This window comes from Pseudopipra pipra, chromosome 7 (genome assembly GCF_036250125.1).
Source record: "Pseudopipra pipra isolate bDixPip1 chromosome 7, bDixPip1.hap1, whole genome shotgun sequence".
Classification (NCBI taxonomy): domain Eukaryota; kingdom Metazoa; phylum Chordata; class Aves; order Passeriformes; family Pipridae; genus Pseudopipra; species Pseudopipra pipra.
This window is the reverse complement of record NC_087555.1, coordinates 28,590,447-28,607,007: the sequence shown is the minus strand read 5'-3', so window position 1 is coordinate 28,607,007 and position 16,561 is coordinate 28,590,447. Positions and strand designations below refer to the sequence as shown.

Below are 16,561 nucleotides of genomic sequence, written 5' to 3'. Positions count from 1 at the left end.
TGCCACATTTCGTCTGTGAGACAAATCCAGCTCCCCAGAGTGGGTACAGCTGAGGGCTGAGGGTTTGGATGTGGCCAGGGGCAGAGGGAAAAGCTGTGCTTTTTCTTCGATAGTGTGGAATGGTCCTTGGAGCCAGTCGACTGGGATGTATTCCAGCTGGAGAGGGTAGGAGAGAAGGGCAAGGAGCATCAGATGAATAAAGGACCATAGTTTTGTTGGCCTTGGAGCTCTCTGTTTTCTAGGGCAGAGCTGCCTGTGCCAACCTGTTATAGCAACATTGCTGAGCTGTCTTGCTTTATAATGTTTATATTTCTTTCCCTTATTCTTCCAGTACTTTTTTGAATACTTTAATGTCCACCTCTTTCCGTTGCTCTTCTTCCCTCTGGTATTCCAGTCTAATAAAACCATAACTGTGCCAATCACAAAAGATCCCCAAAAGAAGAATTAAAGCTTCTACAGGAGGTTCCTTTTTTAGTCTTTTTTGAAGGCATCGCTTTTCTTTAAAATGAAAGATGAAGCATTTTCTTTTATCCTTTAACTTTACTGTCACATTTTATTAAGTTAAAATGATAGTTACAGTTAGAGGAAAGCAGGATATGAATTCCTGGTACAGCCATTTTTAAAGTGTGCTTTGTTTTAAAGCCCTGAAGATTGATTGAAGGTATTTTTCTTTTAGATGTGGAGCTTTAGTCAAAAGGGGCATGATCTGAGTTACCCTCTGTAAATCAGGATTAGCTCCTGTGAAATCAATGGAGTTACAATGATACAATACGGGGCAAGTTGGAAAAGACTCATGCCCTGAGAATGAATAAGGGAGGAACTGCGGGCGATCCCCTGAATGCTGCCCTTGCACGGGAGTGAAGCCACGAGGCAAAGCAGAATTATACACTGTCCCCATTGGGCTGCCATGGAATGTCCTGGGTGAGAAGTGGGCAGGTGGCAATGGGTTTGTGCTGACACGGGTGCTGTGGTTGCAAACCCCAGCTTTGGGGACGCTCTGAGCATGCAGACCTCCTGCCTTTCCCAGATAGAGCCGCTCTTTGCCTGTCCCCTGCCACCGCCGCTGCAGTCAGGGAGGCTCATGAGCTAAGAAAGCCTGATTTAAGAGGATGGTGGCAGAAGTGGTGCTCTATAAAATGCCTGTCTCTGGAGCTATTTCACCAGGTCCAGTGCAGCCTGAATTTGTTGACCTTTTTTTTTGTCAGAGGGCCGGAGGGATTCACTGTGCAGTGAATCCCTCTGAGGGGAGATCCCTCTGAGGGGAGAAAGATTCCCCATCAGTGTCCCTTGGGGCTGTGCAGTGGTGCAGAGGACAGGCTTTCATGAGGGACAGATAAACTTGGAGAGATAATGTTTTTTGACATTTTTATCTTTTTTTAACATGTCTGCATTGGGCTGGGGAGGGGAATAGCTACAGTGGTAAAGACACATCAAAACAAGTAAATAAAGAATTGAAATTATATGTCCTGTCTGAGATTTGAGTTTAACCAGGGATTTGAGCTCTCTCCTCTCATCTGCACTGAAAACTTGACAGCTGATTTCTTGAGGCCTAAGCCAAGTCTAATAAGAACAGCTCTTTTTATAGCATTTAACTGCATCTAAACAGCTTGAGGCCAGGGCAAGTTCCAGCAGTGCAAAGCAGCGCTAGCCTGGGCTGTGCTTTGGGACGTTCAGTGTTCTAGCAGTCTGGATGGGGACTGGTCCTAAGCACTGGTCATACTCCAGCCCTCACAGTGAAAATCTGCAGCTTGGGCAAAATTGGAGGGTGGGCTTGGCCATCTCCGGTAAAATTAAAACATTTCATGTCATTAAAGCACTTCATAACTGCTGGACTCTCCCAGGCAGTTACGAGCTTGCTCTTGGCACTCAGTTGACCTGTGCTTGCACATGGCTCTGCTTCATATTTGGAGCATGGGGTTTTTTCTTGGAAACAAATTTGCAGCGGCTGGAAATAATAATTACTAAGTTAGAGTCTTTCTTAAAATATTGGGAAAAAGTGAGCAAGGCAGCCTGGGAAGGGGCAGGTTGAAGGAGTAAGCTTTTGCAGTGCTATCCACTGTCTCACTATTGTTCAGCTGGTGCTCCAGGGCTCTGGCTTCGTCACCCTTGATCAAGCTGGCATTTACCCATTGATTCTGACACTGGTAGACACCAGCTCAGGGCTGCACGAGACGCTGATTTTGTTCAATTTTCCAGCACATGAAAGCTTCACACATTTGATCAACATAGTTGGATGTAGGAGTCAGGGAACATCATGAAGAGCACAAGTTTTTTATAATGCTTCTTTTTCATCTTTGTTTGGTCATATATTAATTCTCACTTAAAATCAAGTTTGAAATCATTGTGTTCATGCACACTTTGGATTTCCCCATGACAATAAGGAAAAAGAAGATGGAACTTTACCCCAAATACTGATTAGAGCTTTCTAAGGAACACCGAAGTCTCTTGGACTGTGGTAAAATCTCTCAGGGAAAGTGGCAGAAATCCAGCTACTTGGCACATTTTACAATTAGTCCAGACAAAACACTAGTAAATGTACTCTGCTTTGGCACAGAATAGGCAGTGGGATGTTATGAAGCTTTCTTGTATGCGACTTTTTATCATTTCATGACCCTGGTAAGTTTGAAACTGGAATTTACTCATCTGCTGATTGTACAACACATTAGGCTGTAGAGGAACATGAGACCCTACTGTGTGTCTTTGTTTTAAGATTTTTTTTTTCACCTAGCTTGAGATCATTGTTTGGATGATTAGTACATGAAAATGGCCATATTGGCTCGGACTAAAATCTGTTTAGTTTAGTACCTTATTTTCAGGATTAGCCAGTAATGGCTGCACTGGGAGTAGTAGAGCATGCATAAAGTGAGATTTCCATGACTGTCTCTTCCAGTTTCCAGCAAGGATATCTGACAGTGAAAAAGTCCTTTTGCCTTTTGTGCATTTCCCACAACAACCATCTCCCACCTAAGGAAAGTTTGGCTTTGACTTTAAGTGTATCCGAAAGCTGTACAAAATGCATCTCCGTGGCCTTCACATCTCTGAGCTGTGCTTCACTTCTAGATCTGTACTGGAAAAACCCGATCATTTAAACCAGTGGCTGAAAATATAATTTGATGCCTCATCATCAATAATTTTTATTACAGTGTGATTTGCACAACATGTCCATCATGTGAGGTGCCACGGTGCTCAGTGGTGTACGCCCTTCAGTATGCCTGTGCTTAATGACTAAATGCTGTGCTGGCCTGAGCTTTAAATGATTTCACATCTCTCCCTTCTGCCAGTCCCATTTTTTAATTTAACGTTATATTTGCTATGTTTTTAAAAAAGCCACCCTCTGTAGTAAAGGGCTGTAGAACTTCTTTTGGAGAACTGGAAGGTGTTTTTATACATCACTGCATAAAATCTGCATGTATATGGGGCTGGAAAAAAAGTGCAATGCTGTAATGTCTCACTCACACTAGCTGGGAAACCAAGTCCCTAGAACTACCTCAAGTCCTGAATGCCAGTGCTATTTTCAGTCAGAGGTATGTAGCTGCTGCTGAGCACGCACATAATGGATGTGCTGGCAGCTCATCTTTATGCCAGTATTTAAAGTCACAGAGAAATGCAGTTAATAAAACATCTTTCAAAACATCTCCCATTGCTGCTGTAAGCCGTCCCTTATTGCTCCTGTGATGCCCAAAGACCTTTACAAGCTTCTCTCAGCTCCTTGATGTAACAATATTGGAGTTTGCCCCACACCACAAGCCTGCCATTGTGCATCAGTGCCTCATGTTACCTGCCATCAGCTTGACCATTTCAGGTCACTGAAAGTGTTTTAGAGACTCCAAACGAAAATGTAGAGGTATCAGGCACTGCAGGTGTTGACTGTCACACTGCCTTTGTGAATCACTACACCTGCAGGAATTGAAAATCTTGTTACTTGTGAATTTAATGAGAATCAGCTTTATCACTAGGTAGGATTTAAGGGTAGAAGACTCCATTTGTTTGAAAACACGTGTTTGCAATAATTAAACAAAGTTACATAGGAAAATATAATATGCACAGCAGTAAGATTAAATTCTATGCAGATTTTCCTAAGCTGCAGCGTCATCTTGGGGAGCTTGTGGCATGGGCTAATTAATCCTCCATCCCCTGCCTCAGACCTGCTTGGCCCAAGGGAGTTTTTAGAGCTATGCCTTTACTGCTGCTGTTGTTGTTGTTAAAAAAGCTCACGCAGAAAAGGCATGACTTTCCGCTCTCCTCTCCCGAGAGTGAGTGCTCCTCCTCTTTAGCTGTGCCTCAGCTCTTGTGACTGGGAGCTATAGCATCCCATAATAATGCAAGCAATTGGCTCAGTTCTCACCATTTTCCTCAATAAACTCTTTTAATTTCTATTGTACCTTAATTAGCACTTTCCTGGCAACACCTTTGAATTGGCTTTTTTTGTTTCAAGACATTTAAAACCGCAGTGGTAAAATGTATAAATCACCTATTAGAACAGTATTAATTACATGTGTTTTCCTTATGACTGATGTTGGTCTTTCCTTAGCAATCTCTTGAATGTAGCATGACATTTAGCATGGCACATCATGAAACCAAGGAGGGAGGTGTCCAGGCTGGGGCACACGTTTACACCTGGAGTATTTGAGATTTCATGTTGTCAGTGTCAGCCATTGCACACCAGCTGCTGTGCGCAACCAAGATAGATATTTAGGGAGCTGTGCACTTCCCTTGTATTTGAAGTTAGAAGTCAAAATACAGTTGTAAATTGGTTTTTTTTTTTGTTTGTTTGTTTGTTTGTTTTTTTTACATGTTGTTTGTGGAATATTACCTTGTGTACCTAGCCCAAGTGGGGTTGGGATGAAAGGGGAACCTCCACCTTTCCCTACCTGTGCTACACGCTCTGGATAAGCATTCGTCTTTCTGAAAGTGGAATTATTTGTATTTCAGGTATCCTCCCTGGGCCTATCTTGGAAGCTAGTTCTGCAGCCGCCCTTCAGTCATGATTGTTTCAAGATTAAAGGCCATTTCCCTGTCATTGCCAAGCCTTTTTCTTCTTACTGTTCATCTCTCAGCATCACAGAATGCACCTGAATACTCTGAAGCTGAACATCAGCAGTGTGTCAGGAAAGAACACCCCACAATTGCTTTTGAAGGTAAGAGCTATTCCTGTTTCAGATTCCATTTAGGTTTAGTCTGTGCTGTTTTCCTTACACCTGTAATCCATAGGCCAGTGAAAGTGGCCTGACAATCATTTTCCCATTGATGCTTTACAGTGTTTTAATTCGAAGTTTCACAGCAGTCACTTAATACAGGCAGATTTGGAATTACTGGTCTAAGAATCTCCATTTTCTATTCTGCTACAGGCTCCCTGTAATCCTGTGCCACGCTGAAACCATTTTTAAGTTTCCTTTTCTCTAACTGGATTCAGTAATGCTTATATACCTCACCTGGCTTGCTGGAGCCAGACACTTAATAAGTGAAATGTGATAGAGAATGTGGACACACTTGAATGCAAGAGAAGTAAGTTGATTTAAAATTGCAGGGAGTGGTGGCCCTTTTGTTTGGAGTTTTTTTGGTTTGGTTTGGTTTCATATTTGCCACCTGTGCCAGTAGTTTTTCTGTCATTCGTCTGGGCAATTAACTTGAATGTGAGAGGGGTCCTTTGTGTGGCAGTAGGCAATCTTTTTACTGTTCTTTTGAAGCATAGAATTTGTCTTATCTTTATCCCAGTCAGATTTTCCATGAGCATACATGTACTCCTAAATTGTTATCTGGATAATCTGTCCACTTATTCACACAATGGGTAGATCATTATATTGGTATCACCATTATTTCAAAATACACTTTAGACCAGTGTGTTAAGCTCAATGTGCCAGCATGAGCAGCTGCTGAGTCTCCTTGCTAAAAATGGTTTCCTCCTAAATGTTGAAATATCGATTTCGGTTTCCATTTAAGGCTTTGCAATGCATCTCCAGTTACATTCTTTGCTAAAGGCAATTAAGTACCTTGCAATGTGTCTCTAGTTAGGTTCTTTGCTAAAGGCAATTTAGTTGTGGTTTTGTGACCTTTGAGATAGAGTTTCCAGGAAGAAGTAGTCAAAGGCATCCTTGCTGACCTTTCAGGATTCTTCTAGAGAGCTTTACTATTCTTCATGGAGAAGGAAACTCTTGTCTCTTAAACTGGAAAGTTTAAGAGATTTCTTGTCTGTTTTCCATTATCCATGCCTTAGAGGTTTAAGTGGATTAAAATAAATTAGCAAAATCTTTAAGCCTATAGGATACAGCACTGGCTCTAACCTTGCTCTGGTAAATAAACCTTGATTTTAATTGTTAAGTAAGTCTAACCATCTGTTTTAACTGGGTAGGGCCAAAAGCAGAAACCCTTGCTGTTAAAACACAGTGAACCTCAGTTGGATATTTAAATAGATAATACAATAATGAAGATGTTATAGAAAAGAGAAAAAGTGTTGCTCTCTCTATTAACCAGGAACACCAAACTTTGAGTTTATAGAGGCTGTGTCTGTGTGATCCAGCGCTGAGGTAAATCATTCTGCATTAATTAATTCTTTCATTGCATTAGGAACCCCAGTTCCTGATGTTGAGGAATTGGTGGGCATTTTTTGGCACTCACTATGATTGCTTCTCCACAGAATCACTGGCTATGTAAACACGCTCATAATCTGCCAGTTTGCTTTGTTTTAATCAGGCAAGAATATTTCACAGAAAAAAAATAATCTGTCTTCTCCTTCACTGTTCTTGTTCCCTTTCCCTCTTCAGTGATACAGGGCAAAAACTGTTGAGTTAATTAGAATTTGACAACTGTGCAAAAGAAAGACTGAAATTGCAGACACATCAAGAAAATGACCCAGATTATCATTTGAGTCTCTTAAACCCAAGTTAGATTCAGAGTTATTGTTTTTTCTCAGCAGCTGTTTCCTTGTGATTGTTCATGATAGTTTAATCTTATATTTTCTGCTGCAAGGCTCAGCTGGAAAATACACAGGAATAAAATTAAAGGCACCTTTTTTCCACTGCACATATCTTTTAAAATCTGTGGAAGAGGGCTCACACATCCAAACCCACATCTCAGTTCATAATCTAATTTACCTTAAAGCTATACCCTGTTCTGATGCCAGCACATGCAGGTTTAGGCTGCGAGGGGGAGAAATAGGGGAATATACATTTTATGTAGATTTTATGTGCTGTTCCAGATTGCTCTGAGGATGTCTCTGCTTAACAGTGTGGCTCGTGGGCTTTCTGTGGGTCTCCAAATGCATTGTCTCATGGATCACAACCTGGTACGCAATGGGAATGTGTAAAGATTGAAAGAATGACCCCAGCAGCAGCCCTGCTGATGCTCCTGCTGCCAGGGGAAAGGATTATGTTACATCAGCAATTTTCAGTGGATGGACCATAATAATAATAAGGCCCCTGGCCATTCAGTCATACAGGATGCATTAATTTACTGCCAGAATGAAAAGGTTAAGAAAACAGTTTATGTTACAAAGGGGTTGAATAGCTTCTTTTTCACAGTCTTGCTAGCCAGGTTTCCCATCACCAAACAAATGGGATGCCATAGCATGTTTTGTATAATCTAGTCTTCAGTTCCCACCTTGCTTGTGCTCAGTCTCTTTTTGTTGTACTTTACCCCTAGATGATGATATTCTTAACATCCAGTTGGCTGGATAATATCCCTGTCATGGAAGAATCCCAAGTAAAACTTCTTTCTGTCTATCTTTGCCCTTATTTCCTGAGAAGTTATGTATTTTCTATGTTGTGCTTATTGTATCTCATCCACACTAGTCAACCATCTGTTTGAATTGGTATCTCTTTCTATTGCTATGAGAGTGGTAAGAAAGACAGAGGACAGTACAGGCCCTACTCATTTAAGGAGAAAGGAGTCTACATATTCAAAATGCTTTTACTTTAGCTGTGTTCAGACAAAATGCCTGTTTCTTTACAGAGCTCATTCTCCAAAACACCTGCTGCTACTTGCGACCTAGAGAAAAAGGTCTAGACAAGTCGTGGGACATAAATTCTGGCTCTAAATATACTTTACATTCTAAAGATAAAGTTTGCACTGCCAGGAGAGATGTAGACTGGGAAGGGGCCATAAGCTGAATAGTTTATCCTAGCAGCCTGCATAGAGATTGTGAGGGACAGGTTAGGAATTTCGTGCTGCAAGCACTGTCCTGTGTGTTTGCACAGTACCAAACTAACACAATGGTGCCCCAATTTCCCTGGGGCTTATAAATGATGCTCATTGTACAATTCACCAACAATAATAACGTACCCAGTCTGGGCTTTTCATAATTAGATTGTTCTACTCTGTGCTTATAGGAAATCCAGTTAAAGTTTGATTTCCCTTGTTAGATCAATAAGAAAATGATCTTCTACTTCCCAGGAGGCTGTTTCTGGTGTTTTATTAGCTGTTTGGCTGTGAGTGGGTAGCTACATTAAGGGTCTTGCATGCTCGTTTATTTTTCAGTGAGTTGAGAAATTAGTGAAACAAGTCAAGTATATCTTTAGTGCGTCCTTTTTTATTTATACATGCATGAACACATGCATCCAAGTCCCATTTCACAAAACAGTTTGTCATCCTGGCACAGCTCCCCTGTGGACCACTCTGGTAATCTGAACACTAGAGAAATTGTTTCTAGGTTTTGTCAATCATGTTCATCTTTCTCATATTTTCCATATGCATCTTATAAACAATAGATCAATCCCTCCATTTGCAACTGGGCGATGCCTGTGTCATACTTGGCCTGGTTACTTGTTGTACAGCTCTCTCTTAGACATAAAGCACCTTTGCTATTCATTAAAGACATTTGGAGTTCCTTTGTAACGTGCCTCTTGGGAAAGCCAGAAACATCTTCCATACCAATACTATGTAAGGTTTGTTGTTTCGAGAGCCAGAGCCACGAGTGACATGTATAGATGTTTGTAATGCCTGCAGAGTGCTTGGTTTCAGCTTGTTTACCAAGGAAATGCTTAAGAGTTTGCAAACTCATCTGTGTTTCATGAATCATTTGGACATTCACAACTCCACTGCAAATGAGTTGTAGACAGGTTTCCACTTGCAGTTTCTACCATTATTTATTTCTCATTAGTTTTATCCATTAAATCACTATGCTCAGGAAAAAGTACGATAGACTTCCCAGGTTTTTCTCTGTTCTGTCTCCCAGGGCTTTCTCCCTTGGGTCATGGCAGTTAGGGTAAGCTGGAAGAACATCATTTGTCTCTGCTTTAATAATTGCAGCCTGTCTTCATCCATAAAAACACTTCAACTGATCCCATGTTGAAGCAGAGGAGAGAGGTGGACTTGGTTAAATAGCTTATATCTCAGATCTTCTCAGGACTGCAAATCTCAGCTTTGCAGACTGTATCATCATGGCTGATGTGAGTTCTCAATGTGTGGCATTTGATCCATTGTCTAATCCTCAATCTCTCCTAGATGCAGACAAGTTTCTCTGCCTGTTGCCTCAGGTTTTCAAAATGAATTAGTTTGGGAGTGTTTATATCTGGGGTTTTACTTCAGACTGTCTGTAATTATTACTCCCTACCAGATAAATGTGATTCAGGTGACTAGAATGTAGGTTGCTATGTATTTTCTCAATATTTTATTTCTTTTAAGAACATTTCATTGAAACATGGCCAGCTTCAAACACTGAAACCTGTGGGGAGCAGCTAAGTGTTCGCTTGTTATATTGAAAGCAAAAGCTGTTTTAACTTTGTGGGCTGAAGGATAATAAGATATGATTTATTTCTTTAGAAGGTTCTTTACATTTCACCAAACACCACCACTAACGTTGAATTGGTCACTAATACATTATTCCCTTTCCTGTATATTGATGAGGGAAAAAAGCACATTAGCATTCATGAACTCCAAAGGCCAGCTAGGAAAGCCTCTTAGGAAATTCTGGTAAAGATTTACACTTTCCTTGAGCAAGTGAGATCTTGACAACCCAAACCAAAATTTTAGTTAACAAAGGATGAAGATTGTGGGGAGAAATATTAGAAGTGTATCTGGCTAAGCATCAAAGGGAAGGCAAAATACACTATAGGAGAGTTGTCTTCTAGCTCACAGCCTTGATGCCCTTGAATGTCCACACAGGGAGTCCAAATGTTAACTAGTGATGGAGTGTTGACTGGAAAGTGGTGGAATCCTGTGGGTGCTTCAGAATACTTAACCTTCAGTGCATTTCAGTATGGATTTTATATCCATTAAGCATGCCTCGTGGCAATTTTCTTTTTAATCTTGAAAAATAGAACTGTGGCAAATGAAGCTGGTATGTTCTTCTTTAGATTTGATTTAGATTTTTTTGAAAATTATGACTGATAAAGCCATAAATATACAGTGGTTAGAGAAGTAATTTGCTTTCAGGCAAAACTTCTGAAAATTACACCCTACAGCTCTCAATATATTTTTCATTCCATAATAATAATTATAACAGTAATGATGCTAGTTCTTTGACACTTTCTCATTAATGGTGTCCAAGGCACTTCACAAATAATTGCAATGAGATTTGATTGAAAAAATTATTCAGTATGCTGTTTCTTGGGGCCTCAAGAAGAAAAGGGGGTTTGGAAGAGTGCCCTTCATTCACGAAATGCTTTAGATGGAATAAATCATGACAACAGGGGAGAAAGGAAGGCTTTACAGTGAAGCTTCAGGAAGCAAAGTGATCAATTAACTCATATATTGCAATGAGGGAAGATAAAAGTTTGAAGAGGTACAATAGCTCAAGAGAAGGAGCAGCCTCTGACCATGGGTGGTGGTGTTGATGAGAGGGGGGCATCCTCAGCAGCATGACCAAGTGACATAGACTCACAGTGCTCACAGCATGGAAGAACAGGTGCTCCAGTGTATTATGTGTGGACTGAGGCCATGAAAACCTCATGTCACCAGCAGAGCAGCTTATTAATATTTCCCAGAGGTACTGCTGATGTAACTGGGGCTAACAGCAGCAGCTATCACCAGCATGTGTGTGCTCCTGTCTTTGGCATGGGGGTTGGATCTGGGACACAGAAATGGGCAGCCTTTTTTCAGATCCCAGGCACCAGAGAAAGGAAACAGGGTGGAAAGTAAAGCGAAGTGTTCATCTTCTTTTTCTGTGGTTTGGTTGCAAGCAAAGACATGCCTTACAGAGGCCTTATTCTCAAGTTTACTTAGTGTAGTTCCCTAACTGAACGAGTTTGTGTGCCAGTGGTACAGCAGGCCTCATTTATTTAGCACATCTTCTGATGAGTGTTAATATATCACATGCTCCTGAAACCTTCCATTCAAGGGTGTCATTATGCTTTGATAAAGTTCACTTTAGTATCAGCAATCTCATAAGACATATTCTTGTTTAATCATGTGGGGTTCACCCTGGAAGGCTACGAACAGTCTGAGCTCAGTCAAGCACTGAAGTCAAGTACTTATGTTAAAGTGGGATTGTGTACTTGAAACCAAGAGTATGCTAATGTGCAGGGCTAGGCCACAGTCAAAGTGCACAGCACTGGAACATCAATTCTGTAAATGGAAACCCTACCATATAATTTTGTTTCTAAGGTGTCATACTATCAGAACGCTGATAGATCCAGCTGGACAAATTGTTTCTTCTAATATGGCTGACTCAAGTGGTTAAGTAATCCAACATGTTCTTTGGCTTAGTATAGGATTAGCTGGATGAAAGTCTGTGATCTGCAATACACAGTAGACTGGGTTAGAGGTTTTTATGATAATTTCTAGCTTTGGGAGGTGCAGATAAAATCCTCAAGAAACTCTTCCTTTGGCTTAAAGAGCTCTGACTTCATAGATCATCCATTCTTTCCTTTTTATAATATTGGGTGATCCATACAATGTATTTCAGTGGAAGTGCTTGAGTTGCAAAATTCAGATTTGCATTTTATACATGGGGATTGCGCAGTTTTACAGCACTTCAGTAAAAGAGGTGGAGGCCATTGACAAAATATAGTTTCTGATAATTCTTTACTACCATTAGCCAGTGTCCAATTTAAAAATACTGATCCTAATGAGAACAGCTTCATTTCAAAACACTTTCAGGAATTTACAGCCTCTGCTCTGATTCATTCATTGCTGTAACTGACTCACGGTGGGACCTTTGTCCTCAGAAGTAAGCCTGGCAGTTAAACAGCACAAACTGTGTATTTGACTGGGCATCTCCAGTTCAGTCTCTGGCGAGCCAGCAAAGAGGATCACCTTCTGCTTCAGATGTTCGTCACAATCAGACACGTCTGCTTCCGTGGCAGATCTGGCTACCTGCAGGTGAAATTCAAGGAGAGTTTAGCCCTGCTTTCTCTGCCCTCTCCTACCTTATTACTAGTGAAAATGATTGTCCTTAATCTTGTACCACCTCTACTGGCACAAGTGGCTGATGTGAACATGTAACTGTAAGGAAGTGAAAAAAATTTGCCTCCAGATGTGGAGGAATCAGACTGAAGGATCCTTGAATGATGACAAAGCGGCGTTGTTTTTTTTCCCCATCAGACTGCAGTGGTGGTAGGAGCCAAGATGCAGCTTGCTTTCCTGTCTGAAAAGAGGGATTATACTGATCAGAATGTCATAGGAAACTGCAAGTGATGCATGAGCACTCACTTTATCTTTCTCAGGGAGGGAGATTGCGTGACAGCTGCAGGGCTTGTCTCGGTAAACAATGGATCACAATACTTAAACATTGCAATGTCCTTAAGAGAACAAGAAATCTCTGGGTTTGCTAGCACTGAGGCTGTGTGTGGCACCAGTTAGCTGAGTTTCACAAGGTGATAATGGGACCATGCAGTGCTGTATGGGGCAGCAGGCAAGGTTGTTGAGGAGGGGAGGCAGTGTAAGGGTATTGTTTGCCCCAGCTGAAAGACTGCTGAGGAAAGCCAAATCCATTCTTTCCATAAAGTCCTGTGCTATGTAGACACACACCTTTGGTACTGTCAATCTCAGGCAGGGCAAATGGACACACTTATTTCTCATGGACATGCATCCATTACCAACACCCCCAGCAATGTGCCATCCCCTCTTGCTCTTCGTTGGCCATTGCCAGTGAGGACCTACAATGCATGTGGACTTACCATCCCTGGAGGTATTTAAAAGAAAAGTAGATGTGGCCCTTACAGACATGGCTTAGTGGTGGACTTGGCAGTGCTGGCTTAACAGTTGGACTTGATCTTAGAGGTCTTTTTCAAGCTAAATGGTTCTACGTTATCTGGGGTTTGAGGTCTTATGGGAGTCTGAGCAATAGGAGCCACGCTGAAGAGGGAAGAACCTCTCATGTTACAGGACTTCTCTTCCAATCCCCAGCCTGAGGCCTGGGGATTCACTAAGTGGAGAGTCTTCTGGCTCCTGGAAGTCATCTGGCTCTCTACCTGGGGCAGGTCTCGACTGAGCTTCTGCCTGCCCCTCACCGTGTGCAAATAGGAAGCCAAATGAAACTGAGAATGGGGTGAGACTGACCTCCCTGATGGAGCAGAACTGCTGAATACTGTAGAAATGTGCAAATTGGGGATGTGAATTGCAGTCCTTCAATATCCTTCCTTGAGGTGGCCCCAGGACAACTTACCAGCACATGTCCCCTACTGGAAGTAAGCACTAGTTCATGCTTATTATCTGGTGTTTTCTTTATCTGCGATTGAATTGGATTCTTCCTCCTATATTGGTGTGTTTTGCCAGCTGGTCCATATTAATAATAAAAAAGTAAATAAACAAGCAGTCATAATTGTACTTTTGTAAAAATTGGGTTTGGACAAAGTTCTTTTTTCTCCATATTGAAACAATTTAGCAACACTTGTTTTGAAGAAATTATTAAAATTTAGGAAACAAAGCCAAAATGCTTGGTATGCAATAGCCATACTTCGTGACTCCTGTACATCATCTGCATTTCAGACAATTAGATGATGCACCAGCCAGTATCCCTAAACCCATTTAATAATCGGAACTACTGAGACACTAAATAGTTTCATGATTTGCCCAAGACAGAGGACTGTTGGGCTCTTGGGACCTTGTCTACATCTCCAGATGTCGTTTCTCTTTTGAGATGGAAGAAGCTCAGCAAGGTCGGTTCAAGGAGGAGCTGTAAACTGTAAGGGGAGAGGCACAAAATCGTCCACATTTCACATATCTTTAAATGCTTACTATACTTATTGTGATTCCTATGTCTCTGTGGAGGTGCGACCTGAATCTTTGTTTTGGGGTTTTTTTTCCACTTTAGGATGGTAAAAAACAGAATCTTTTCTTCTGTCTTGTTCTATTCCTTGGTAGCCGAGGGACAGGACTATTCCTTCTTTTATGATACTAAGGGAGAAAGTCTTATTCTTTCTTTATCCAGTCACTTCCTATCCACATATCCTTGGACAGTTTGCTTCTTGGATCTCATGGAAAGGGAATGGCTCACTGTAAACTGCTGTCACAGTGACCCGCAGGCCACTCGTGGTTTAGCTCATTGTTCTCTCATCAGAGAAGGAGTTTCGTAGTTGGTCAAGACAGGAAAAATTGTTTGAGTGGGTGGAAAATGAGGTAGAAATGTGGGTTTGAGTGGGCAGGAAATGAGGTAGAAATTTGGGTAAAAGGTGAAGACTGCTTGAGAAAAGAAAACGGGAGTGGGAGGAGAGGTGAATGTAAGGTCGGAAGGATAAACTGAATGAAACCGTAAAAATAAGACATCTGGAAGAACATCTGAGTTGGGTTTGGATGTTGAGGGGAGAGAGAAGGAACCTGCTGGTTTGGCCCATTTTGTAGAAGGGGATGTACTCTGTCAACAGTCTTCCGAGTCCTCATAGCTGTGAGTGGAGATCAGAGATTTAGGAAGACAATGAAGTTAGAAATTGCAGCATTTGGGATGAAGACGTATTTAATGTACAATTAAAGATTTCAACGGATCAGGTTAAAAGAAAGAGAATACCAGTAATGAGGTGGAGGTGGTGATGGGAAGACAAGACAGCAGGGTGATACGTATGTGTAGGAGGACTTCTGGGGTAAAGCCAGATTGAGCTTTTTGGCCTCATAAGTAAAGTTGAGTTCTGAGTGCTGACACATTTGTTTGCTCAGCTCTGCCCGCACAGCAAAAGATTTCTCCCTCCCCTGATAAATTTGCTAAATTGCTGAGTGGCTTTGCATTGTGGAGGCTACTTTTACAGCTCAGCATGGGGTGGGAGTGAAAGTTAATGTCCAAAGTCTATTGCAGTAACCTGTGGTGTGACCTACAACAGAGAGATAAAATATAAAATGAAGCTGATATTAAAATATGATTCATTGTCAGTTCAATAAAGATAATGCTGTAATTTCCCTTTAACTTCTATGAATTCTTGGAAGGGTCCACACTTGCAGCATTTGAGAAGACAGGTGGTAGCATGCATGGATGGGTAGTCATTAGCCTTCTGAGCTTTGGTTACAACCTTGTTTGCGTTGTCTCTGATGGATTCTGGTCAGTGGCCCACACAGACTGGAAACTGTGACCTCACTCTTAGCAAGCAACTGTCTGCTTCATGAAAAATGCTCTGAATACTGAGGATAATTGAAGCAGAGAATGGTCTGAGATGGTAGGTCTGATTCTGAAAAGGGGACATTTTTTCAGTCTACACCAAGGAGACATCCTGAGGCCTTACCTTATGTTACAAGGTGATTTGCATCTGTTGGTCATGGTCGGGATCCAGCAATGAGAGTCCTTCAGGTTGGTGGATGGTCTGAAAAAGAGCTAAGTGCCTGAGTACTAGCAAACTGGAGTATCTGCCAACAACTATACATAATTTTCCCTGGGCCAGGACTGAAGCAAACCAAAAAGGGAGGAGACTGTACAAGTTATAGAAGTCATGGCTGTCATCTGGGCCTCACCAGGAGTGCTAAAATACTCACATACAGTAATTAAGCATGCCATGAACTAGTAAACTGAGTTAAGAGAACTTAGAAGAGACCACTTTGAGGCAGTAAGGAAGCACTTAATGAGTGGTCAAGTTAACACTGCACAAAAGTAGATCTGAATATCTGCACAATAGGTATTTATTTATTTATTGCCCTTGAGTCTTACAGGACGAAAGTGCTACATGTATGCTCTACTTCATTGCACAAACTTTTACTGTTGAATCAGCCTATTTTACAGGAGCTTTATGTAAGGTATGGGGTTCAGGTTGTCTTTTCTGGAATGGGGACCCTCTGAATCTTCCTTCTTGTTTAACTTCCCTATCTTCTTCCCTTAAGGTCTTTTTATGATCTCTTTGAAGCTTTTCTCTGCAATCCTAGGATAGGAGCACAGTTAAGTAGGAGCATTTTACACAAAAATCCTTGGTCCTGTTCAGTTTAGTTTCTTTTGCTTCAGACTAGGAAATCCATGCTGAGAATTATTTTGCAAGATATATCAACATGAATAGCACAGTGGGTAGCCGTACTCGGTGCACCTTGCAGTGGGTTGGCAATTCCAAGGCATGGACATTTAACCTCTCAGCTCTTGTGTGATGTGCGCTGGACGCACAAAGCTGTTGCAGCCTGCTCGGGATGAGAGCAACAAGGGGGCTTAAGTGAGATGAAGCAGTAAATGCTGCCCTTCAGATAGGGAAGTCTCAACTCAGTGTTTACCTATTTCTTTCCTCCA

At 41.5% G+C, this 16,561-nt stretch overlaps 1 protein-coding gene across 4 annotated transcripts in view; it reads left to right on the top strand.

Annotated features, from left to right (window-relative positions):
* SEMA5B (semaphorin 5B) overlaps window positions 1-16,561 on the top strand; it is a 282,391-nt gene that overhangs the window by 141,145 nt on the left and 124,685 nt on the right. For all 4 annotated transcript variants that reach the window (XM_064661407.1, XM_064661406.1, XM_064661408.1 and 1 more), the window contains exon 4: window positions 4,933-5,138. In XM_064661407.1, coding sequence (XP_064517477.1) covers window positions 4,985-5,138 — 154 coding nt within the window. In that variant the 5' untranslated portion in view covers window positions 4,933-4,984. The remainder of the gene's footprint in view (window positions 1-4,932; window positions 5,139-16,561) is intronic.